We start from the raw sequence: 25,535 nt of genomic DNA, 5'->3' as shown, positions 1-25,535 counted from the left end.
AACAGCTAGAAGGGCGGCCTCGTCGCAATGTACTCGCTCGTGGAGGTAGCGCTTCACTAACATTTTAGTATTATTTCCGTTTTAATAATACATGTGATAGTTTTCTTAACGTTTATTAACAGAGTTGCACATCTTAGAATATTTGTTTCGTTTAGTTTGATGATTTCATGTTATTTTTGTTGTATTTATGAAACTTATATAATGATTGTTAATTCCTTCTGCGATATATTAATACAAAAGATATCCACCAATTTTTTTCACTTTTTTTGCAAAATATTAATTCATCAATATAATTTATATATAATATTTATCTAGAGATTGGTATTGAGATTTGATGTATAACTTGATTTATTTTATTAAAAAAGTCTGGACATTGTTGATTTTCATAAATAAATTTGTCAAACCACTGACGTAAATTTTACCTAAATAAACCTTACTTAAATTAAAGATTAACAAAGAAAATAATAGTGACTCAAATTGCAACAGCAAACAGCATTTTTAGCAAGTCAAATACAGTTTTAAAAAATAATTTAAAATAATGTATATTCTAATATACTAATAATGTGTAAGCTTTACTGAGTTTCGGTCTGAAGGGCGCCGTAGCTAGTGAAATTACTGGGCAAATGAGACTCAACATCTTATGTCTCAAGGTGACGAGCGCAATTGTAGTGCCGCTCAGAATTTTTGGACTTTTCATGAATCCTGAGCGGCACTGCATTGTAATGGACAGGGCGTGTCAATTTCCATCATCTGAACGTCCTACTCGTCTCGTCCCGTATTTTCATAAAAAAAAAGTGTACTACCTCGTTATAAATCGAAATAACTAGCACTACTGTTAAAGTAAATTTTATTTAATTTGGTTCACTTATTTTACAACCAAATTTCTATTAAACATGCACTCATAAAATTTTTCCTTCTGCATTTTCCAAAGCTCAATTACGACTAGTTAGATGCACAGTGCCTACCTAGCTAGAAAAGCATTGCACGCCCCTGGTTATGGAAGAAGGACAAACGAGCGAACCTGGTGGTATGTGATCACCGCAGACCAAAATGTCTTATAACACCAGAGGAATGACAAGAGTGTTGCGGACCTTTATAAGTGTCGAATAAACGTACATAGGTATGAATTCGACACTGAAAACGCATTTGTAGGCGACGGGCGAGGATCGAATCGGGACTCCGTGGTGAGAGTCAACGATTCAACCTAATCGTCATCGACGCTTTTGTCTGAAGTCACAAGCTTATTTTTTTACTAAAAAAAAACGGAAGGAGCCTAAGTGGATTACTACGCAGTATCTCATAATAATGATAATAAAAATAAGATATTGAATATGTAAAGTACCTACAACTGTTCTTTCATAATATTCAGTTCATTTTTCTACACCATTGCTGCCGGATATCTCAAAGATAAACTTAATATTCCGTTGGCGCGCGGGCGACATTATCTCTACAAATAATATTTTGAAACTCCAAGCAATTGAATACCTGGGATGAATTTTATTCACATCCCGTATTCAGTTACGCTTAAGAATTTTTACTTTCCGTAATTTAACCAGTGTCGGTGCCTTTTTCTGTGAAAACATTATTGTATTTCGGTCTGAACGGCAGCATAGCTAGTGAAATTACTGAGCAAATGAGACTTAACGTCATATTATGTCTCAAGGTGATGGGCGCAATCGTAATGCCGCTCAGAATTTTAGGGTTTATCCAAGAATCCTGAGCGGCAGTAAACGTACTGCCATTACAACGGTAATGGGCAGGACGTATCAATTACCATAAGCTGAATGTCCTGCTCGTCTAGTCCATTATTTTCGTAAATAAAATTCTATACATAATGAAACACTTTAGTTATCTTTAACTGCGCTTGTCAGTTGTTTTAACTGTTAGTTTGGCTGAATGCGCATACAGTGCCAAAAAAACTGTTAGTTGTTAATAAACTGATTGGTCCACTAGAATTGGCACTTAATCTGAATTAAGATTTCCTGAAATTTTTACAAACTAGAACCTGGTGTTTCTTTTTTGTTTGTTTAAAAAATTCTGGAGTTTTTTAATATATTATTGTTCCTGCTGAAATGGAGAGCTTGCCTCCTGTCTACAGACACCGAATGTAGTTGCGATGTGCTCCATATCACCACCGCAGTTTGTTTTGCACCACTATTAGATCCAATTGTTGTGTGTTTCTTACTCCCTATAAAAACGTCTCACACACAACGCAACAAAGGAGCTGGTTCGCTTACCTGCGCTTGCGCCCGCAAGTAATGGAGTCAATTTGATCAAGAATAATTCCTAAAATATTAGACCGAGAGCAGTGATTCCTATATCATTTTCTTAAACAACTCAAATACCTATTTAATGAAATAAGAAAAAAAGGATGGGTAGTGTAGTTTGTGCTCAGATACTGTAAAAAATAAACATTTCCCCCTTCAGCAATCACAAAAAAAAACAGTTATTTGCCAGCTTTTTTTAGTATTAGTTACTCTATACCCTTGCCCTTAAAATAACACCAAAATTCAGTCCTTACAAGACGTAGAACTTAAACCGCCGTTGTTTTACAAATTAAGGTGAATTTTATTGAGATTAAAATAAAAGTACCAGTAGGAACTGCACTGGTATTGGCGCCCTCTATGGGGTATTTTCATCGATGAAATAGTTTATAATTACTGCTCCTAAAGTTTCATTACTATACGCCGGGACACATTGTATAATGCAAGTATAATACACTAGATTTTATATAAATCAAAAGAGTAAAATTATATTCATGTTACAATCCTAATATGAAGAATTATTATTTGGTGGAATACCTATTTTTCATATTTCTTTGTCCTCTAGATTTTCTAAATCGCTTTTAAAAGTAGGCTTTTTGGGTAAGACGATTCTTTATAACTGTTTTGAATTTAGCAGGAATCAGACATGTAATATTATTTGTAATTATATTAAAGAACTGTACGCTGAGACATACAAATGAGTTTTGTATTTTTTCATTATGGAAAAGGAGGGCAAACAAGCGTACGGGTCACCTGTTGTTAAGTGATCACCGCCACCGAGTGTTACCGGCCTTTAAAGAAGGTGTACACGCTTTATTTTATATGTATTATATTCTTATTTCTTGTGTTAATAGCATGATATCTTTATTTTGAATGTATTTATTCCCTCTTTAATGAATCATCTATATATAATTATAATTGAATTAGTATGCTATTTTAAGAATTACTATTTGTTTGAAGTGATTTCTAAGGGATTCTCTAGAATTTAGATTATAGATAACCCTATTCGGGTTTTGCCCTTTTTTGCAAAACAAATTTTGTTTCGATTTAACTGCTTTCGCCCATAGCAAAATTCCAAATGACGTAGTGCTATCACGGACGAGTAAGAAAACATTTATTATTTGAGATTGCCTCAATATGAGAACCCCATTGAAGTTTTTCATCTAATACTGGTAACGCCAGCTGTCCAAATAACACACAACCTTTACCTTAACCCCTGACAACTTTATTATAGCAACTTAGCCGGTACAAGTTAAGAATAAACCGCGAGCCGCGACGTCTATGGTCGTATGGCGTAACACACATTCCGTAAAGTAACCGCACGCGAAGGTTGAGCACCCGCTACATTTAATTATAAATCCAGGAAATCCTCGAATTCCTGTTTGATTTACCGCCATGAGATCGTAGTCATTTCTACATTAAGTTTCCCGCGATATATATAATATTGTGGTACGCCAGCACGCTCAGGCGAATAAAGAAGGACCCAGGATCTTGCAGAAGAGGTGAGTATCGGCTCTTCCCTTTACTCCAATGATTCCTGTTCTGTTCACCTGAGTACGTCTTTTAATAATACAGTCCACTTAAAATTCCCTGGCGCAACCAAATACGATTCCAAAAAATGAAGTAGAATTTACAAGTTTTAAAGGTTCCCCAATAATTAATATTGATACTTTTTTACATTGGTACGGAGATTTCAATACATTTTGTTTTACTCGCGTTAAGTGACAAAACAACCTCGAACCTTTTAGATATGTTTCCAAAGTACAGGTTTATTTTATCTAAATATTTGTTGCCTCAGCGGTCATCTTTCCATAAATTATAAATTAAGATATCATAAACTACCAATTAAACCCATATTTATAAAAACACATGTTAAAGTTGTAAACTCATCAAGTCATCAATAAACGCCGGACATAATATAATACAGTTTTCGGGTAGTAAGTCAAATCTGCACCCTTGTCCCGCCATGAAACTGTCGAATTATATTTGATGTGTAGGGCATAATATGTACAGATTAAATTTATGGAATATCCAGTAGATGTTTCGTGTTCTGCTAATTCAATTAAGCTCAATGAATACTTGACAGTGTTTGGATGAGTACTGAACTCTGCCGTCCACTTTCAATTGATTGGATACATTTTCGCAACGAAATTATGTTTAGACTAACAGTTTTGTTTTGAAATAGAAGGACAAACGAGCGTACGGGTCATCTAATTAGTGACGAGATTATTGAGTGACCTTAGATTGAATGTTGGTTTTCGAGTCATGGATATTTTTATGTATGTTTAATTGGGTATTTGTTATACATTTCCTTTTTTTTTGGGATAAATTATAATTGACAGTTGACGTAACAAGCAACAAACAGAAATTACCTATTTATTTACAGCGGCCACTGAGTATAGAAGAACGTTCTAACTCATTCATTGCCCATCGTTAATTTATCAGATCGAAACACTTAAGAAATTAATTTAAATTAAGTTGCATTATGTAAGTTTATGAGATTTAGTTTTATTACCACGTTACTTTTAGTTGCCTACCATTAAATGGTTTTGCTTTTATTTTATATCAACATATTTTTTCGTGACGTCACAAAATGGCCCAACGGAAGACCAGCGTTGGTATTCAAACCAGCAAACATGCTGAGATGGGACCATTTTTTGAAACGTATATAGTAGGTATGTTTCTTACGTAGGTAGGTATGTCATTTTGTTTTTTTGCTTGTTTATCAATCTTTAGTTAATATTTATTTTTATCTTATATCTGTTGTATTTGTACAAACTACTCATACGTTTCAAAATAAAATAAATTCTTTCTTTCTTTCTAATTTGGGGCTAGATAATTTGTGTGAAAGGGTGTCAATTTTTATTATTATTCATTTATATGTAATGAGGAAGGAAGTTTGTCTTTTAGTAAAATAGTAACAAAATAAGAACCAGTGATTTTTCGCCCTAATGAAGGCATTGGACATCGAAAAATTGGAGGAAACGGTCCCTTCCTACTTCCTTTATTCGTGATAATAAGTATTGTGATAATTAACTGAACAATACACAATGAAGAAGTGAAAATATATTTACTGTTTGGATTTTATTCTCTGGTTAGATTTCTCCTTGACATGTAGACCTGCTAACTGCTACCTCAGAGTACGGGTGGATTAAGTATTACTAAATGGTGAAATCATGTGTACTAATAAGTGTTTTTTTAATGAAAATAAGGGACGAGACGAGCAGGACGTTCAGTTGATGGTAATTGATACATCCTGCCCATTATAATGCCGTGCCGCTCAGGATTCTTGGAAAACACAAAAATTCTGAGCGGCACTTCAATTGCGCTCGTCACCTTGAGACATAAGATTTTAAGTCTCATTTGCCAGTAAATCTACTAGCTACGGCGCCCTTCAGACTGAAATACAATAATGCTTACACATTACTGCTTCACGGCAGAAATAGCAGCCCGAATTGTCGGGAACCCAGTGCTCTGTGAACGGCTGGATCACTTAGCGTTGCGTAGAGATGTCGCTTCATTGTGTGTCTTCTACCGCATTTATCACGGGGAGTGTACCGAAGAGCTGTTTAACATGATTTCTGCCGCCGAATTCGGCGGCCCTTCGCACGACACTCCACAAGTTAGGATATCATCCCCACCATCTGGATATGTGGCGGTCCTCCACAGTGCAGTTTTCACGGAGCTTTCTTCCACGTACTACAAAGCTATGGAATGAGCTTCCTATACGTTTCAAAATAAAAAAAAATCTTTCTTTCTTTCTTTCTAATTTGGGGCTAGATAATTTGTGTGAAAGGGTGTCAATTGTTATTATTATTCATTTATATGTAATGATATAACATATATATGGACGATACGACATGGGTACCTTCAAGAAAAGCGTGTACACCTTCCTTAAAGGCCGGCAACGCTCCTGTGATTCCTCTGGTGTTGCAAGAGATTGTGGGCGGCGGTGATCACTCAACACCAGGTGACCCGTGCGTTCGTTTGTCCTCCTATTCCATAAAAAAAAATTGGCGCCGTTGTGGTACCCATAATCTTGCCGGCTTCTTGTGCAAAGGAGCCTTACCCTTTGGTAAGCGCAAATCTCTTAAAAAAATTTAGAATAATTACTTATCAAAAATTTGTGACAAAAATCTGTAAATAAGACGGTTGACGACACAGCATATTTTCCACCAAAAGCTTCATTCAATATACATTCGTATATTGCTGACTTATAGACTACTCAATTGTCACAGCAATTTTTATGGGACTGGAGTGCAAACGACGAGGCAGTGCCACTGTTTACTTGAACGTGGAAGATAGTTTCATCCAGATGTTGAGGATAGTATGAGCTTTTTCGGTATGTGGTGCAGTTCTTGGTTCGGGTAGTATGTTATAAGTCAAACAGCTATTTAGTACACTTCCCGCAAATATGAAGTAAATAGCACATTATAATGTTGCCACACTTGCATTACAATCTAGCCTTAACTTAGGCTAATAAGTATTCTACTTTAACTTAAACTGCTAGATGGATTAAAATAAGAATGTGTCCATTTACACATTTCTTAATGTCTAACGGCCGTTCCCAATATTCAGTCTATCTCTTACTTGAGATAAAAATCGTGACTAACGTTGACTTTTCTGTCCCAATAAACTTATCGACAGTAACTCACCGTATACGAACATACGCTGTCTGTCAATGGGACGACGTATAGCTTACCAGCGATAGAAGTATGTATGGAAATTTCAATTCACTCGTTCCAATACAAGGCGATAAGAATGACTTATCGGGTATATTGGGACAGCTTCTGATTATTGGCTGCTAATTACTGACAGTAGAATGTAGTAATTTATCTCTATCTGTAGATAGTATATTGGGAACGGCCGTAAGTCACTTTGTTCATGTGTCTTTTATAATATCACTTTTTTCATATTGTAGTACACTAATTCACTAGCACTACACCAAATCAAAAGGTTTGGTTCGTTTTAGTCTTCTTAATATATCAGTGTTGTCAAAGAGATGGATTGCCTCGACATTCACGTGATGGTGAAGTCTATGTTGATGAGCTTCAGCGTGTTTTGGCATTACTTTGTCAACGAACTCGATGTTAAGGTCCCGGTGGAGATTTTATTAAAGGACGTATTATCCTTACTTACCTTATGTTTGCAAAACAGTGCAAAAATGTATTTGACAAGTCAAGTGTTTCTAAAAACCTTTCTGATTCACGATATACTATTACATGACTTTGACAGTCACAAACAAAATTGTGGTTCGATAATATATTCTCAAACAAATTTCATAATTGAAAATTTTATTAGCTCGCTTGTATCATAATCATATAATAAAAAACTGAATGAGTAATGTCGTTTCAGAAATTGGTAGTAAAATTCTTCATAACATAATACAAAGTAGCGGATAAACAAGTACCTAAGTTAATATTTAAAATAGCACGCTTAGTAAAGCTGAGTGTGAATTTATTCATTCAGAGGGCGGTCATTCTGAAATGTTTTCGTCTGCATTTTTATGACGGTCTAAATAAGCGGCTTTGAGAGCGCGGGGGAAATTATTCGAGTCATTCAAAAGGGAATTGAATTGCTTATGAAATTACGTGTGGGCTCGGTAAAGCTACGCTCTTTGTGGCGGAAATTGTAGCATAAAGTCAGATCAATAATTTATGCTACATTTTTTCTTATAATTTTGAAATATATGTAATACTAGCTGACCCGAATGACGTTGTTCTGTAAGATGGTACTTTAACTATATGCGCGACAAATTTTCGAATAGCTCAATATCGCGCCAACCCATTTCGATGATTCCTTTTTTTATTGGAAAGGATATATTTCAAAACTGAGAGTTTGGTTAGGTTCTGATTATGGGATCCATGACAAAGTAACGGAACTCTTCAATTCTTGAGAGTAAATTAACGATACTCGGCCGAATCTTTTTATGCTATCCGGATATTTGAGTCAACTACCGTAACGTCGATGGGTTAGGGTAAGGTAATTGTCGTAGTCGAATATGATGGTCAATGGAAAACTCCTTAATGACACTACAGTAAGGGTGCGATCTGTAGCAGAATTTCTGACTGTAATCAAATTGCAATGCGAAATGCAAAAAAAAATAACAATAATCTTAACTGGAATTAGATTAATTAATAAGATTGTATAAAAATACGCAATTATTTTTATACTTTTTAGTGCATATAAAATCTATTTTTATGGAATAGTGTTTTTGAAGTCGATTGTTTTTCTGTTAATTTAGACTACATAATGTAAATTCCATTCATAATAGTGTAAATGTGTAAATGCAATACTATCCAAATTAAGAGGTTTATTTGATTGACTATGCTGTGTTATTAATAAACGCAAAGTAAACTTATTCAAAATTTTAAACTTTTTCCCCCTTATTCATAATAGTCTGCTAACTTAAGGCATTGCTAATTCTCACTCTGTCTTCTTCTATTGACCTAAGTCAGAATGAGAAATAACACTCTTTAGCAGCTGTTTTAAGTTAGCCGACCATTATGAATAAGGGAGTTTGTCTATCTTACCTTTGTCACTACAGAATTACATGAGAGTGAGAAGTAAAGAAGCTTAGACTAACTTTACCTTGCCATAATTATAAGACAGAAGTACTTATAGCAAATATTCCTTGAAAAACAACAGAGACAGGTTTCTCGTTGACAGAATCGTCCAACTACCACAAGCAGCGTTTTTGGGGTTTTTCAAGAATCCTGAGCGGCACTGCATTGTAATGGGCAGGGCGTATCAATTACCATCAGCTGAACGTCCTGCTCGTGTCATCCCTTATTTTCATTAAAAAAAACAATGTAATCTATGGCACACCTCCGCTTCGCCACGTAAATCTTTTCATCGTTAAAATACTTATAAAATTTAACTAAAAGCATTACGTATCGCCCCTGGAGTAAAGCCCTTGGAGAACACTAGAATGTGTCCAAGAGATCATTAATCTTGTGGAGGTCAGTTTCCACCTCTATTGAAATTGTTGCCGCTGGAATTGGGACAAAATATCGTTTACTCGACACATTTATTGTCCCTGGATATATGAAACCTATTCATTAATTTATTAGCGTGCCAGCACAAATGACGTGTACATTTCACAGGGTCGGGTAGCTATATATAATATAGCAATTAACTATTACGTAAAGTTAAGCTTAATAGCAGTAGACTAACTATAGTAACAGTGTTAGTCCGGGGCAGTATAGCCACCACCACTATTTTTGCCACAAAACAGAATGAGAAAAGAGTAATCGGGATCATATCGCTATACGCCACACCATATCTAGCATTTCCATGTGCTACGAATTATTATATTGTCACTGTTATGAGCAGAGGATGCCGCTTAGCAATAGATGGGTCTGCAATCTGCTCGTTTGTCGAATTTTTCAAGCTTTCTCCCTTCAAAATAAAAATTATAATGCTGCAAATAAAGATTATATTATAATTGTCATGAAAACGTCAAGCAAAAATGTCTGTCAGTCAATAATAAAAACAATAAAAATAACAGAATAATTGTTATAAGTACCTAAAGTTATATTCAATAATGTAATGCAAATAAAACTATTTATTTAGGGTTGAATAAACTGATACATCCAATTCAATTACATGAACCATTGTGTCAACATTGATTCAATACAATGATTTATTTACCGAAGAAGTCGCTATAATTGTTCATGAGGTTACGTTACAAAAATACAACATATTTATGTGTTAAACATATGTTATTTTGTAAATTACAAGGATATCAGTTTAAATACAGTTTCCCAAAATAACTGTTATTTAGTATTATGCTATTTACAGAGTTTTTAACGCCCGATATTCCGCATTGATGAACATGATCTACCTACAGGTAGATCATGTTCATCAATTATTAAAAGTCACACATTAGAAAAATGTTTTAATTTGAGTACGTACTCTAGAATGTTTTTGGATATAACTAAAAACTAAAACTAAACATTTTAGATACGAGGGCAGTACTGAAAATTTCGGAAATCAAGAAAGTGACACAACATTACTATTTAAAAATGTTTTTATTACTTTTCGAAGTATTCTCCGCGAAATTTGACACATTTTTCCATACGATGGAACCAATCATTGAAGCAACCATTCCATTCGGAAGTTGGGGTCTCCAAAATGGCCGTTTTGTAGGCGTCCACAGCTTCTTCAGGTGATGAAAATCTCTGACCACGCAATTTATTCTTTATTTTAGGGAAAGTATAGATATCATTAGGGCTTAGGTCGGGGCTGTACGGCCGCGGCGGATGGTCTAATAATTCTATGTTTTCTTGCTCTAAAAACTCTTTTGTTTCAAATTGTAAAAAAACCTTTCAAATTCGATTGTTGGGTTCATAGACGAAGGGTTTCATACCATCATATATGATAATATAACACTTAATAATTATAAATACGTACTTTTATAAAAAAATCAGATAATTTGTAAGGCCCCGGGACACAGCTTTATAGAACACAGTCTGTTAAAAGTGTTGGCTATCGAGATATTGCAGCAAAAAGGATTATACTACGACTACGATTGGTAGCTGAATTTATTGGAATATTTCAGTATTTATCTACAGCACTATTAGCATGAACCAAAGATTCATACCCTGTTGGAACATCATCTACGTATGGCCTATTGGTTGCATCAGTTTTATAAATCATTGGTAATGTGTCCGGTAATCCTTACCAGTTGGAGGCTCCTTTGTACAGAGTGCCGGTTAGATTATGAGTACCACAACGGCACCTATTTCTGCCGTGAAGCAGTTATGTGTAAGCATTATTGCGTTTCGATCTGAAGGGCGCCGTAGCTAGTGAAATTACTGGGCAAATGAAATTAACATCTGATGTCGCAAGGTGATGAGCGCAATTGTAGTGCCGCTCAGAATTTTTGGGTTTCTCAAGAATCCTGAGCGGCACTGCCTTGTAATGGGCAGGGCGTATCAATAACCATCAGCTGAACGTTCTGCTCATCTCGTGCCTTACTGTCATAAAAATAAGTAACCATTGCAGTGTTAAATCAAGGGTACCCATTCTAAATGGGATTCTCTACCTAAATATGCAAGCAGCAGGGTCAAGTTTGGGATCAGCAGTTGCATAGGAAATTATGAACTTACCAATACTGAGGCTTTCCTCACCTGTTGGACTTGGAGGAAATGACAGACGGGTCCTCTCTTGAGTTGGAAATTATTAAGACGTTTTTGCCTGTCGCTGTTGTATTGAGGGTTATAAATACAAGTTATGTTGAGTGTGATGTTTCTGGTCCCTTGCTATTGGACTGAGTTTTATCTTTTGTCAATGCGCTGATGTGACGTATACAGGATGTCTGAACTCAGTAAATTCTTTAGGCCCAGCAGTTATAATGAATCACTGAGTTAATTGGGCTGTACCTATGTTGGGTGTTATAGTAATTGATAAGCAGGTGTACATGATGCCGGCTACATGGTTACCATAGCGACGCTGTATTAGTCATCTGCAAGCAATATCATGTTTCGGTTGAAGAGGCGCCGTAGCTAGTGAAATTACTTGGCCAATGAGACTCTCCAAAGGCCCCAAGTGATGAACGCTATTTTAATGCCACTCAGTTTTTTGGATTTTTTCAATCTTTATGTTCGAATGAGTTTTTCTCAAAAAAAAAATAGTTTTCTACAATTACTTAACGTCTAGTGTTGTAACATTAAAAATCACTATTTAGAGCAAATTTAATAAAATCGTACAAATTATAAGCCCCAGCTCCCCGACTAAACTTATTCAACCAAAACAGAATCACAAAGTAGGATTATCTTCACTAGCAATAAAAGCCCAAAAACCTTTTATCAGGGATCTGTGAGGGTCAGTCAGTCTTGGGCTTGTGTGTCGAAGCCACAGTTAAAATGCTTGTAGTTGCATTCGATTTTTTTTCGTGTTTTCATCAATATAAAAAGTTAAATAATTGCAGAATTTAGTATTAGCTAAATTCTTCTCTTATGGGGATGATAATGTTAATTGTAATCTATTTTACTAGATGTTTTGTAAGTATAAAGTAGCAGACACCCAATTCCATGAAAGTAATACTTATCAACTTGATAAGGAACTGAAACCCTTGCAAATGATGGCAGTCCGTATGCTTATAAATAAGGATATTTACCATGAAAAAAGATTTATCTTTATTTCATTTGTTAATTACCTATCTATCCTAATGGACTATATTTTCATGATTTTAACGACTATTTGGTTTGTTTCACAGTAATAAGGAAAATGGCGGAAGAAAGGATTGCACGCCTTACTTTCGATAGGGATACTCCCACGATCTAGATACTCTGGAGTCTGGATGCTCAGTCATCGATACTATTGTCACTAGCGATCACTGATAGTTAATACTGGTGTACCAGAATTTAGGAGGTTATAAGATGGCGGCGTGCGCGGTAATGTGGTCGGCGGCAATTATTTTTAAAAGTATTACGATAATATCCTCTTTTAATACTATATCATTGGTCGGCGGGTTTTCAATAATTGCCAAATGGAGCGCAAGCGAGCAGTAGTTGCGGATCAACGAACAGCTAGTAGGTAACTGAGTTGACATAGGCCTGCGACGGATTGTATTGAAAATTAAAAGTACCCGCGCTAGGTAGCATAATATGAGGAAAAATAATTCGCAAACAATACACAAAAAATCACGTAGGTGTAAATACAACTGTACATAAATTATGAAAATATATGAGAATTGGAAAAATAAGTATTTAGATTTTAACCTACCTACTGATTTTATTGTGCTGCATCCTACACTAAAGTTAGTGTCGGATGTCTACTTGTTAAGTCCTGAAGATAATTTGTTATCAGATCTACTGCGATTAATTACATTCTTGATTATTTGAATGATGCCGACAACTCACGCCATCCGCAAAGAAAGCCAAGTAAATTTAGTTATACACTTGTAAGTTGACCTTGTACCTACTTTATAATAAAAAATATCAGATATTAAAATAAGGGTCCAAAATTTAAAAAGCCATTAAAATTAACGACTGTAATAAGTTCTACATTTACCCGTTCATCGCGGCCGAGTTTATTAAAAGTAAGTAGGTAGGTGCCTTACAATATAGGTAGGTACCTACTTATAAGCACCTACGCGCACTTAAGAAATACTCACGTAAAGTATGAAATTGTACAATGTATAAGTAAGTATTTTTAGAAACTATAGGTACTTACATGGTTATACTTAACGTTTTATCGCGTACATATTCCAGGAATATCGCAGATTAACCTTTTCATTCCCAAAAATGATCGCGCGCGGTATGTCTCAGATCGGCGTGATTTAGGTATTATTATTATTTATTATTTTATTTAGGTGCACGGGCAGTGTTCTGTCAATGCGTATTATTTTACGTGTATTAATAGATTGCTTAAAATTAGCATGATTTGAATGAATGTATCTGGAAGCTATTTAAAAAAGCTATAAGACCATGCAAAATAAACCATCTTAAAAACAAAATAAAGGTCAGAACTTGGTGAGGGAATAGTGTGCCGTACGGCACTCTCGGTTTTGGTGCAAATATCTGAGAAATTTATTATTATATTTACTAACTGAATTTTTCATTCAACTTTGCCAAGGTTACTAAGACTGTGTAAATACATAAAACAACTTGGATCACGCCGGTGGCTTTAGACAAAAAAAAGAAGAATGGCCCAGGTCATCTAATACAGGTCAGAAAACAAAATATGAGGAAGCTAGCCTACCTAAATAAGTTTTGTCTAACTAAATATATAAATGTGTATGGTAAAAGAACCTGTAACTATGTATTACCTAGGATATTAAATACATTACCCTATGATCTAATAGATATATATCTGCAAAAGAAAAATTTCAAAGTAAAGCTAAAAAAATACTATCTAGAAGTTAATAACCAGGAATACCTATGATGTTTATTTTTAATAATACTACTATATGTTATATTAAGTCTTAAGTAATTATAACAATTATTGTAATGCGAACTTACCGCTCGCACATAAACCTTAGAGGTTTTGCGAGTATGTCTTTATTATTATATATATTAAGATAATTTTGTTCATTGAATAAATAAATAAATAAATCTATACGATCACCAAAAAAAGTAGCTGCATCTTGGCATAACCTACCTGCTCTCAAACATCATGGTGTGCATCATGAACTTCCACCTCTTGGCATTACAAGAGGAAGTCTGTCTTTCCCCATGGCTTTATACATAGATGAGTGGCAACCATGGCAGAAGGCTTCGCAGTAAGCTATTGTGTATGCCACAGGGTGCTTTTCTCGATACCTCATTATGGGTTTCCCCAGTTTTTCAAGTGGATCACCGGCTTCCTCACTAGACAGCATGCAGTATTCCTATAATCCCCGAAAATCACTCTCCCTTGAAAATAATTACCAGGGAATATAACAGTCATCACAATGAAGTCGACATATTTGATCACAATTTACACAAATTTAAAAAATATAAAAAAACAGTTCTTTCAAGGATGACCTTAATCTATTTTTGTATAAATTACCATTTATATTAAGATTTTATTCGTAGATATAAAATATATTATAGTTCCTATTTTATTTTGTGGCTTAATTTAATTGAATAACATGTCATTTTCACCTATCATTGAGGCATCACTTACCATATGAATGTTACTGTTTTTGTATTAAGTATACTATGTTTAAATTAGTGTATACCTTGTTGGCAGAATTTAATAAATAAATAAATAAAATGGGAAAGACCTCTATCTTAGTGGCATCAGACCCCGGCAGATATTCTAAAATAGCACCAACAGAACGTTCTACTTATTGTTGATGTCACTAACACATCATAACATGTGGGACTTATAATGGAATTTCTGACAATACATTTTTTGTTTTACATCTATTGGGTTGAAATAGAAAAAGCATGAAATATCAAAACACATTCATTATGAACTAAATTATTTATTTAATAATAATATATGATATTATATACCTATGATTAAAAATATACAATGATAAATCTTTGCTTTAAGTTATTGGAATGTTTCTTTGGTTACCTTAAAATATAATAATACTAAAATTTGTTTATACGTTTTTCAAGTAATAGGCCAAGCATAATGTATTATTTTTATACATAAATCAAAATGGACTAGAATAATAGTTAATACCCTTTTAGGTTTGAGATGAAGTACTTATAGAAACTACTCAATACATAAATGTTAAAATAAAAATTCTAGGAAATTATGTAATATAATATAGTTGTCTTTGTACTGCCAACTGTGAATATATAGATGTAATAGATCATTAATTATAAACAAGATCTTTTTCTACTTATTTAACAGCACTGGGTTAAAACCATAGTACCATAATAGAAATACCATACTTAGTATACTACCATAATAGATGAACACTCTCCTCATTACGGCTTGACTAAATTTAAAGTTCATGTGTGCTAGTTTAACAGATGTGTTAGAGAAGTGTGTAGTATTTTGCTTTTAGACAATCCCTATGACAAGTATTGATAAACAGTGTCTTATTCATGTATACAATATTTTATTTTCTAACACATATTTTTTTAACTATTATAATGTTTAGAAAATAACAGTGTGTACTGCATATATAAAACTAATACAGAAACAACACCATTATATTTTTGAATATATAATGGTGTTGTTTCTGTATTAGTATAATATCTTTTAAGACAGAACAATAATCATAAAAAAACTAAAATTAAAATATGGTCCAATTAAACAGAAAGTCTTTCTCACACCTCGGTTTTTATGTAAGGATCTCACTTTCACACAGGGTTCGTCTATTACGGTTGTATACTAAATTTAAGGTTAAAACCCTTTTGATACTGTAGTTTCTCTAGCCCTTTGTTAGTTTATCAACCTCACCAATCCAATATCAAATAGAGATACTGTATATAAATTAGAAAATGTAAAGAACATCAGAACGTAGTGGGATCTTATATTCCACTAGAGCGTGACAACACAGAATACAATCATTCTTAGAGTGGCTGAAACAACTGTATTGTAAAACAACTGAATATAAAATACTAGTGCCAACATAAGACACATTTTGGAATATTAGCTTTAAATTAACATTTTTATAAATGCATTATGCATAAGTAGCAAGGCCGGCAAGCTAACAAGATATAAATAGTTATTTTCTAAATGTTATTTTTGATAAATTAATTCAATGAGACCAAAATTTTGATGAAAGCTTGAACTTTGGTATCTTTTGATATACCTTCAGAATAATTTTATATATTGGGGTTTGTTTATTAAGTAGGGTTCAATTCTTTAGCTTTAACAGAATAACATACAAGATACAAAGCCTATGTAAGCACATAAACACTCAATAATACTAAGTAACATATAACTAATACAATATATGATTACATAAACATATCCTTAATATTCTGAAACTGTTTTACAGCAAGATCGACAGGCAAATCAAAATTATGTGTTGTTAACCTATCTAGACTCTGTAAGGCATCTTGGAATCCCGTATTGACAATGTAACTTGTTGATGAATAATATGTATCAATAAGAGATCTGCACTTCAATATAATATTGAGCCATATGACAAGTTTATGAGAATTTAATCCCGCACACACAAAGGCTTTGAAGTGTGCATCATAACTCCTCTTATATGGTTCATGTGAAGCTAATATACTTCCAATAGCACTTAGCAAGCTTTGTTTGTTTGTAATAGCTGTGCCTCCAACAATATCCAAATTAAAACTCTGACTAAGTTTCCGGGCAGGTGTAGAGTTAAATCTATCACCATCATTTAAGTCATAGTAGCGTAATATAACATCCCAGATATGCATTGATTCGGAAGCTGATGACCTCCTTATAGGAAAACAGCCCATTATAGGAACTAGTGATGTAGACTCTGGCCCTACAAGGCCATGCTGTAATAGGTCTCGTAGGTTTATTGCTAAGTGGCGTCTAACTGCTGTGGTTAATGGTGCATCATTGATAACCACACATCCCTCTTCAGATTCACTATCATAGCTGTCAATCAATGTATGGGCTAGTCTGTCGCGAGATACTAAATGGAGCACTGCATCTATAGACATTTCTAGCTTAGCTCTTAAATTACCCCAATGTGTTACATACGGTGAAGACCTTTTGTCATGCCGTTTATTTGTATTTGTTGAGCACCCAAATTGTGACACAGTAAAAATTTGTATCAGTGTAGATGCTTTTCTCATTAAATTCAAAGTTTCCGCTTTTAACTCATCATTTACTTTTTGCTTACTATTCTCAAATGCTTTGCTTCTATTTACCTTTGGTGCTGGCTTAGATTTTGATTGTTCTTTGAAGTCATCATTTTTCATAAGTTTAATAAATTTTTGCATGTCATCAATGTGGGCTTGGAGCTTGCTAATAATTTCATCTTTAGAGAGCTGCCTCTCTGCATATTGTTTGACTGCACAGTCAATTTGATGTCGCAACTCTTCAGTTGACAAAGGCTGTTGGCAACTTTCTTCCAAGCTACGGTCTATTTCTGTCCTTAAATGTTCAATTAAAATTCTATGCTTACCATCATCATGAGATGTAGATGCAGCAAATCTTTCAAGTTCTCTCAATTGCGCTTTTAATCTTTCAATAAAGCGGGCCTGCTTTTCTCGTTGGTTACGAATTTTTCTCTCTAATTCCGTGCATTCACTACAGTTGCCTTCACCTGAGCTACCTTGTGGAGTAATTCTAGTATCCACACCTTTAGATGTAAATTCCTCGAGAGCATGCAACATTGCATCTTTCTCTTCAGGTGGAGCCTTCATGATCTGTCTCAGGCGGAATTCAACTTGCGCCAAATGTGACGTTAAAGAAAATACAGATGATGATAAGAGTTCCTGTTCTTCTTCAAGTGCATGTATTCTATTATCTTGAAATTGTTCAGAGTTCTCGCCATCGCAGAGATTTTCTCTTGGGGCTCCCAAAGGCTCACATCGAGGCTCTTGCCATATAGGTATCTCACCTTCTTCATATTCATCCAATTTTGGCTCCATTGCTTAGAAATAATACCTCATTTCTAATCTAATACGTTTGTGAATGTCTTTGACATTTTTCTGAGAAAATCAATACAACATTAGTTATTTTATGATTTTATTAACTGTAGAACAAGAACATTAAATGTAGATTCTAAAGTTATGCTATCATTTACTTTGATTCGTCCCAATAAGAAATAAAAACTAATGATATTATTTTATCAACATAATCTACATTATTTGCAACAATATAGATCGATCATTTTCAAAACATTAGACCACAGAGATTTTTTTTTTGGTTCTGTTCGTCCATCTGGACAGGCAAAGGGGTCAAAAGCCCATACAGCCAAGTCTACATTTTTATTTATCTATTCTTCACGTTACACAGCTTGTTCAAAGTCAAGCTAAATATTTATATAATCTTCATCTTCAAACATAAATAGTACAATTTCCCATAAAAGTAGTATTTCGTGTTCTTCATGTTTCATTTTCTTCATATACATATAGGTTCGCATGAAAGGCCGAAGCCAAGTCTTTTATTGATAATATTCTTGTTCCAATTAAGATCAAGCTTAGCCCCTTATTTTTAATAATAAACTTGTATGATATAATACTAAAATATAAATCTCATATACGTTATAAGAAATTTATACATGAATTATAAATAATAATGATGAATATTAGTTGAATATAATTATAAGATAATATGAAACTAATTTAAGGTATAGCTACAAATATAATATTTACATTTATACATTAAAATTTGCATTAAAGTTAAAGTCCAATAATAATTTATGGACGAATATGTTTTAAGTCTGTGTAAGGTATTGTGTCAAAAGCCAAGACGTATTTTCAAATTTCGCCTACCGTTGAAACTATAAATTTGTAAAGCGGCACGAAGCAGTCATAAGTCTTCAATAACTGCTGAAGTGAGCGCGGGATGTCTTCAGCATTCTTATAAATATCCAAGAGGCAGTCTATCAATGTAAATCTTTAAAGATTATATTGGGGACAGTCAAAGAAAATGTGATCAAGAGTTTGGATGGATAAATTACAGAATTGACAAGTTGGAGAATCTAAAACTCCGATCCTAAATAAATGAGCACCATTACGAGAATGTCCCAGACGTAACCGACAAATTGTCGTGTCGACAAACCGAAAAATTTTCTGTGTAAGTATTTTTTCTTTTTAACAAACCAGGGAGGAGAGATTTCGTTTTTAATGTCGGCTAACCATTTGCCCTTTGTTTGAACAACTTGTTGCCAATAATTCAGAAAGTCTTGCAAGACTTGCAGACATGTACCTCATGAGACAGTGCATCTGTGTGTGGTATGGGAATGTTCAAAGCAGTATGTATCTGATTACTATTCACAATAGATTTAGCAAGATAATCAGCTTGTTCATTTCCTTCCACGTCTATGTGTGAAGGAGTCCAGAATAAATCAATATCTTTTGTTAGGGTTAAGCATTGATATTTGTCTCTAATATTGTAAATGATGAAATTAGTTGTAACATTACATTTAGGATATTGTAAAGCTTTTAAAACACTCATGCTATCTGTTATAACGATCCAATTATTATATGACTGTTCTCCAATATATTCTAGAGCAGCATATATGGCAGCACATTCTGCTGTGTATATACTAGCCAAGGTATTTAACCTATGACCAAACCCACTCCGCAGTTGTATGTCATAAACTGCCATAGAGACAGCAGTATTACTTTTAGATCCATCAGTATAAAGTTGGTTATAATTTTGCCACTCTGACAGCATACTACACTGGCCTTCAAAAGTAAGTATCACACTTTTAAAATTGGGATAACGTTTTAAGTTCACAAGATATACTTTCGAAATAAAAAGGACTCCAAAGAGAATTTAATTTTGTACATAAAAACTTTATAGTCGGTAACCTTCTTTTAAGAATTGGCTGAAAAAAAACTTCAAAAACAAAACCATTCCTTTTTCAAAGTGGACGTTTCCGAATTACAATTTTACCATTCACATTTTTCTTTCTGTTTTAAATTTTTTTCAAGATCGATGGGTCTTGTTTTAAAAATTTATGCTAAAAAGCACATAACATTTATTTTTCATGCCTCTTTCAGTTGAAGAATGTGCTAGGATCATGGCTTTTCTGGAACTAGGCATCAGTATGCGTCGCACTGCAAGAATGGTGGTTGTGACGGTACGAACGGTCCAGAAGGTAAAGCGAAGGTACGAAGAGACTGGATACCATCTGAGGAGACCTTGTAATGGCAGACCCAGGTATACCAGTGCCCAAGAAGATCGTTATATTATTTCCACTGTGATAAGAAATCGCCACCAAAATGCAGTTGAAGTCCAGCAACAGCTACTTCAGACCCGGAGGGACTACATTAGTGACAGTACAGTGAGAAGAAGACTTGCTGAAGCAAATTTGAACCCCCGAAGACCAGCGAGTGGCCCAAAACTCGAGAGACAGCATCGAGTAGCGAGACTGCGATACGCCGGTGAACACATGCAGTGGGATGGAGAAGAATGGTCAAGAATTTTGTTTACAGATGAGTCTCGATTCTCCCTTTACACTTCTGATGGAAGGCGAAGTGTTTACAGGCGACCTGGTGAGCGATACCTTCAAGCCTGCATCTCAGAAAGAGTCCAATACGGTGGAGGCAGTGTACATGTATGTGCTGGCATATCTTCAGAAGGTCGCACAGAGCTAGTAGCCATAGAAAATGGCTCCCTCACTGGGCAAAGATATGCTCAAGAGATTCTCAATGAGTATGCAGGGCCTTATTTAGCAAATATGGGTGATGGATCGATGCTGATGCATGATAATGCCCGGCCACACACGGCTCATATCGTACAAGAGTATATTCAGGAGGTTGGTATCAGCGTGATGGCTTGGCCATCAAGAAGTACTGATCTCAACCCGATTGAACACGCCTGGGATGAGTTTGGGAGGCTAGTCGGAAATCGCAGACCACCACCTACTACCCTCAGGGCACTAAAGCAGGCCCTGGTAGAAGAATGGGAGAATATTCTCCAACATCGGCTCCGAAACCTAGTGTTCAGTATGCCAAACCGGCTCGAAGCTGTAATCAGAGCTCGAGGAGGCAATACCAGTTATTAAAAATTAAATAACATGTAATACATTTTAGTTGAATTTTCTTACACTAAACTAAAAATGTCTATTTTCATTGTTTTATCTTTTTTAAGTTAAAAATGTTACTAATGTATAATTTTAGTTTCTAAGAATTAAAGTCTATAAAATTTGCAACAAAACGTTTTTAATCTTAAATCTCTACCTTCTATAGTTAAGAAAAAAAATTAATTTGTAAAGTGTGATACTTGCAGGCGGGTGTATATACATCTTCCTTATATTTTAATGATTCATTAATAATTATTTTAATAGGTGTATATTTTGAATTATATTATATCACAAGAAAAATGTAACAAATCAGAGATGCCTTCTACTTGATAGTAGGAATTATTGTCAGTTCGGTTAATATAGTCCTGTATCTTTAATAGGAGTGGATGATTATTAATAGAAGTTAATTTGAGAAAGAATTTTGTTCGTAGATATTTGAATCTAAGAGCTAGTGGGGGAATATTACATTCTACTTGTAATGATATAATAGGAGTAGACCTAAAAGCGCCTGTTATGATCCTTAAGCATTTATTTTGTATTTTTTATAATTTATTCACTAATGTAATTACTCCACCATAACAAAAGAAGGCATACTGAAAATGGCTACGGACTAATGACTTATATAGTGTTAGCAAGATGCATGGGTCTGCACCCCAATATGTACCAGCTAATGATTTCAGAATATTGCAGGCCTTTAATGCTCGATTTTCTAATATTTCAACATATTTGTGCCATCTAAAATTACTTAAAAACGTAACTCCTAAAAACTTTATTGAATTATCTATTGAAATTTCTTGAGTACCATAATATATTTTTGCATCTCTTATTCTTATAGAATGCTTTGAAAATATTACTACTTTGCTTTTGTCAATACTGACCTCACGACTAAGAAATTGAAAATAAAGCTCAAATTTTTTGAGTGCTACATTAAGATCTAACACAACATTTGATAAATTAAGTCCTGAACTATACACTACTAGATCATCAGCAAATTGGTGGTTAGAAACTCTATTACCCAAAACCATATTTATTTGATTTATGTAGATTATAAAGAGCAATGGACTCACAATTCCGCCCTGCGATACGCCTCTATATGAATATCGAGGACCTATTAATTAGTTATTAACTCTAAGATAAAGTTAACGACCACGCAAGAAATTGAATATCCAACTAACTATTTTTTCAGGGACATTTAAGGATAGATGGATGATAATTGTTCTAAATCAACATTATTAAATGCTCCTACAACATCCAAAAAAACACCAGTCTTAAAAAACACCAATATCTTATTGTCAATCTGGGCACTATGGATGTCAAGACATAAATGCCGTATACTCTCACAAGCAGAACGACCACATCGAAATCCAAATTGATTTTTAGGTAAGAGGTTGTTACTTTCAATATAAAATATTAATTATTAGTTTTATTAATTGTTCAAAAATTTTACCAACACACGAACTAGAATCTTCTTCTTCTTCCATGCTTTAAAATTGGAATTAGACAGTCTGTTTTCCAATCTTCTGGAATAGTGGAGTTCTTCCATAGGAGATTTAATATTTTTAGAAACTTATTTCAGTTAGAAGAGTTTAGGAGTTTAAACATTTTATAGGAGAGCCAATCCAAACCGCATGCAGAGTCCTTTCTTGATGATAGACCAGCTGTTAATTCTTCAATAGTAAAAGGGGCAATCATAAAAGAGTTGGTGCTATTTAAAGGATGATTATTGTGAATAATTGTCAAATTTGGTACTGTATCTGGAGTATATTTGTGTAAAAAGCTGGATATCCAATTATTGCTAGAGAAACAATTATTATTAGAATATAAGTTCTTAAATTTCCTCATTTTTGTCCGAATCTGTTTCATTGGCGTTAACCTATTTATGGTGGAGCAAAAATCTGTCCAGGATTTACGACGTTCAAGTCTTAATATACATTTTTTCTTTGCTTGAGCTTGCTTAAAATTAATGTAGTTTTGGATATTGCAATTTGATTTGAATAACAGATAAGCCTGCTTGCAATCTTCTACCACTTTAGTACATTGCCCATTCCACCAGGGAAGTTGTCGCTTTCTTTTAGGTAGATGAGTAATATTGTTACAGTGATAATTGGTTTTAGGTACTGAATTTTCTACCGCTCTAAGAATTATGGAACAGAAGTTATTGTAAGACTTCTGTAGATTATAATTATTTATTTCAAATTGTTTTAACAAGTCATTTACTAAGTTCTCATATTGGTCCCAATTTACTATTTTCAGATTACTGTGTGGAGGAATGTTGGATGGAATTGAAGAAGATTCAGTTTCCGACACTACCATGGAAAATTTTGTGATTGCAGGCAAGTGATAGCTGCCCAAAGAGTCCTGATGAACTTGCCATTCACAGCACAGGAATAATGAAGATGATACTATTGTTAGATCTAGTCCATTTGGTCTCCAAGAATTAGTACCCACTGTATCTGGTTGATCATTATTATAGAGCATTAAGTCATTATCGTCCATTACATCCATGATGTCTCTACCTCTAGAATTGGTTCTATTACAACCCCAAATGGTATGGTGAGCATTAAAATCACCAGCAATTATTAGTGGTTTTGGAATACTATGCAACACTCTATTAAATTTAGATTTATCAAAGTTAGGTACACTGTTGCCAGGACTATAAAAGCTAACAATTGAGATGTCTTTTTGTTTGTATTTAATTTTGATTGCTACATTTTGCAAGGAGTTATCAGAAAATGTTTGTAACTTTTGAAAAGAAATGCCATTTCTAACAAAAATTGCTACACCATTGTGATCATTACCACAATCATTTCTTAGTATTGTATAACCTCAGATAGAAAACTGTATATTTGGTTTAAGCCAAGCTTCTGATATAAGTGCTATGTGTATGTCCTGCTCATAAAGTAGGTTTTGAAGCTAAAGTCTGTTACTCAACAGACTTTGTGCATTCCACTGTACTATGTTAAGTTTGTGACAGTTGAATGTGACGTTTTATTTTAAATTTGTATGGTATCTTTAATAGCTGAACTAATTGCGTGTGAGCTAATGCTTTGATTCTGTGTTTTATTTAGTGTAATGACTTTTATTATTGATTCTGTGATTAGGTTCATTGCTGCTGGATTGGATAAAATTAAATTAATGATGTCTTGTGTGTTCTCTGTCTTATTGAGTGATGGAAAGTTTGTTGGATGTTTAAATAAATCTGATAATGGTGTTTTACTTTTATTTTTACTATCCAATATCTTTTTTTGTTTTATAGGGCATTGACCTGATACTGCAAGATGGTTACCTTTACAGTGCACACATACTGCTTTGTCAATAGGTATAGTACATTCTTTATATGAATGATTTTCAGTGCAGATTGAGCAACGCTGAGCTTCGAGCTTTAGAATTCTTACAGAATTTAGCCAAGTGGTCAAACCTAAGGCATCGGAAACACTGCTTAACTGGCGGCACATAAGGTCGCACTGGTAGACGCCACATCTTTAAGTGAACGTAATCTGGGAGTGAAGTAGATGACGCAAAAGTAATAATGACTGCCTGTGTAGGTTGTAATATAAAACCACTATTGGATTTGTTTTTTTTTTTTCATTTTACGCCGAACAGAAATATTTTTTTTTTGTACTTGACAAAGATTTGAAAATTTTTTTGTAGGACATATCAATGGGTACGGAGGAAATCACTCCAGATAATTCAGTGGCACCAGCTGGGATGGACGCCTTAATATTTTGTTCCCTTAAAAATGTCGTGTTGTCTAGGAATGTATTAGCCAAATTGGGTCGTTCAAACACTACTCCTATCTTATATTTGTTGAGTTTCTTAAGATATTTAATGCCTTTAATGAAGCGCGATAAGTAGCTACTAAGAGTAAGCATGTCACGACTACCAAGTGCCTGTTCAGTGACACTTTCTATGAAGACTATAAATTCATGACCTGCGTCTTCCGGATATCGGCGACAATAGTCGGCCACCCTATATGGCAAATAAAAGTCCTCGTGGTCTTCCAAAACTGTACGCGAATCTGAGTATTCGCTACTTTCAGAGGTGGAATCTAAAATAGACTCACCTTTATCTCGTTCCGGCTTGGTTTTTTTCCGCCTTTTCGACATCTCTTAGCACAAACCTAAATTACTAAATATATAGACTTTTACTTATACTAAACAAATTAAATGATAAATATATAC

The 25,535-nt window shown here is 34.3% G+C and overlaps 2 protein-coding genes and 1 long non-coding RNA gene across 3 annotated transcripts; 2 read left to right on the top strand and 1 right to left on the bottom strand.

Moving 5' to 3' along the window:
* Positions 1 to 9,735: 9,735 nt before the first annotated feature.
* Positions 9,736 to 11,634, top strand: LOC126966961 (uncharacterized). The gene is made up of 3 exons (XM_050811277.1): positions 9,736 to 9,741; positions 10,723 to 10,848; positions 11,524 to 11,634. Exons 1-3 carry the CDS (start codon positions 9,736 to 9,738, stop codon positions 11,632 to 11,634), a joined length of 243 nt encoding a protein of 80 aa, XP_050667234.1.
* Positions 11,635 to 15,896: 4,262 nt separating this feature from the next.
* Positions 15,897 to 18,519, bottom strand: LOC126966710 (RUN domain-containing protein 1). The gene is made up of 2 exons (XM_050810918.1): positions 18,403 to 18,519; positions 15,897 to 18,307 (listed from the first exon to the last, which is right to left on the bottom strand). The coding sequence occupies exon 2, from the start codon at positions 18,245 to 18,247 to the stop codon at positions 16,622 to 16,624; it is 1,626 nt and encodes a 541-aa protein (XP_050666875.1). The 5' UTR covers positions 18,248 to 18,307; positions 18,403 to 18,519; the 3' UTR covers positions 15,897 to 16,621.
* Positions 18,520 to 21,793: 3,274 nt separating this feature from the next.
* On the top strand, positions 21,794 to 24,907 carry LOC126966781 (uncharacterized). Its single transcript, XR_007729802.1, has 3 exons — positions 21,794 to 22,734; positions 23,608 to 24,673; positions 24,752 to 24,907. It is a non-coding gene; the product is annotated as an uncharacterized LOC126966781 (long non-coding RNA).
* The last annotated feature ends 628 nt before the right edge of the window (positions 24,908 to 25,535 follow it).

Source organism: Leptidea sinapis, chromosome 11 (assembly GCF_905404315.1).
Source record: "Leptidea sinapis chromosome 11, ilLepSina1.1, whole genome shotgun sequence".
NCBI lineage: Eukaryota > Metazoa > Arthropoda > Insecta > Lepidoptera > Pieridae > Leptidea > Leptidea sinapis.
The sequence above is the reverse complement of the archived record's forward strand: the minus strand, read 5'-3'. Positions and strand labels throughout refer to the sequence as shown.

Excerpts from the sequence above, each read along its gene's own strand:
- LOC126966961 (XM_050811277.1), top strand. Across the intron at positions 10,849-11,523 it reads ATTTATCTACAGCACTATTA|TCCCTTGCTATTGGACTGAG; the intron begins GCATGAACCAAA and ends TGATGTTTCTGG.
- LOC126966710 (XM_050810918.1), bottom strand. The coding sequence starts at position 18,247 with ATGGAGCCAAAATTGGATGAATATGAAGAAGGTGAGATACCTATATGG.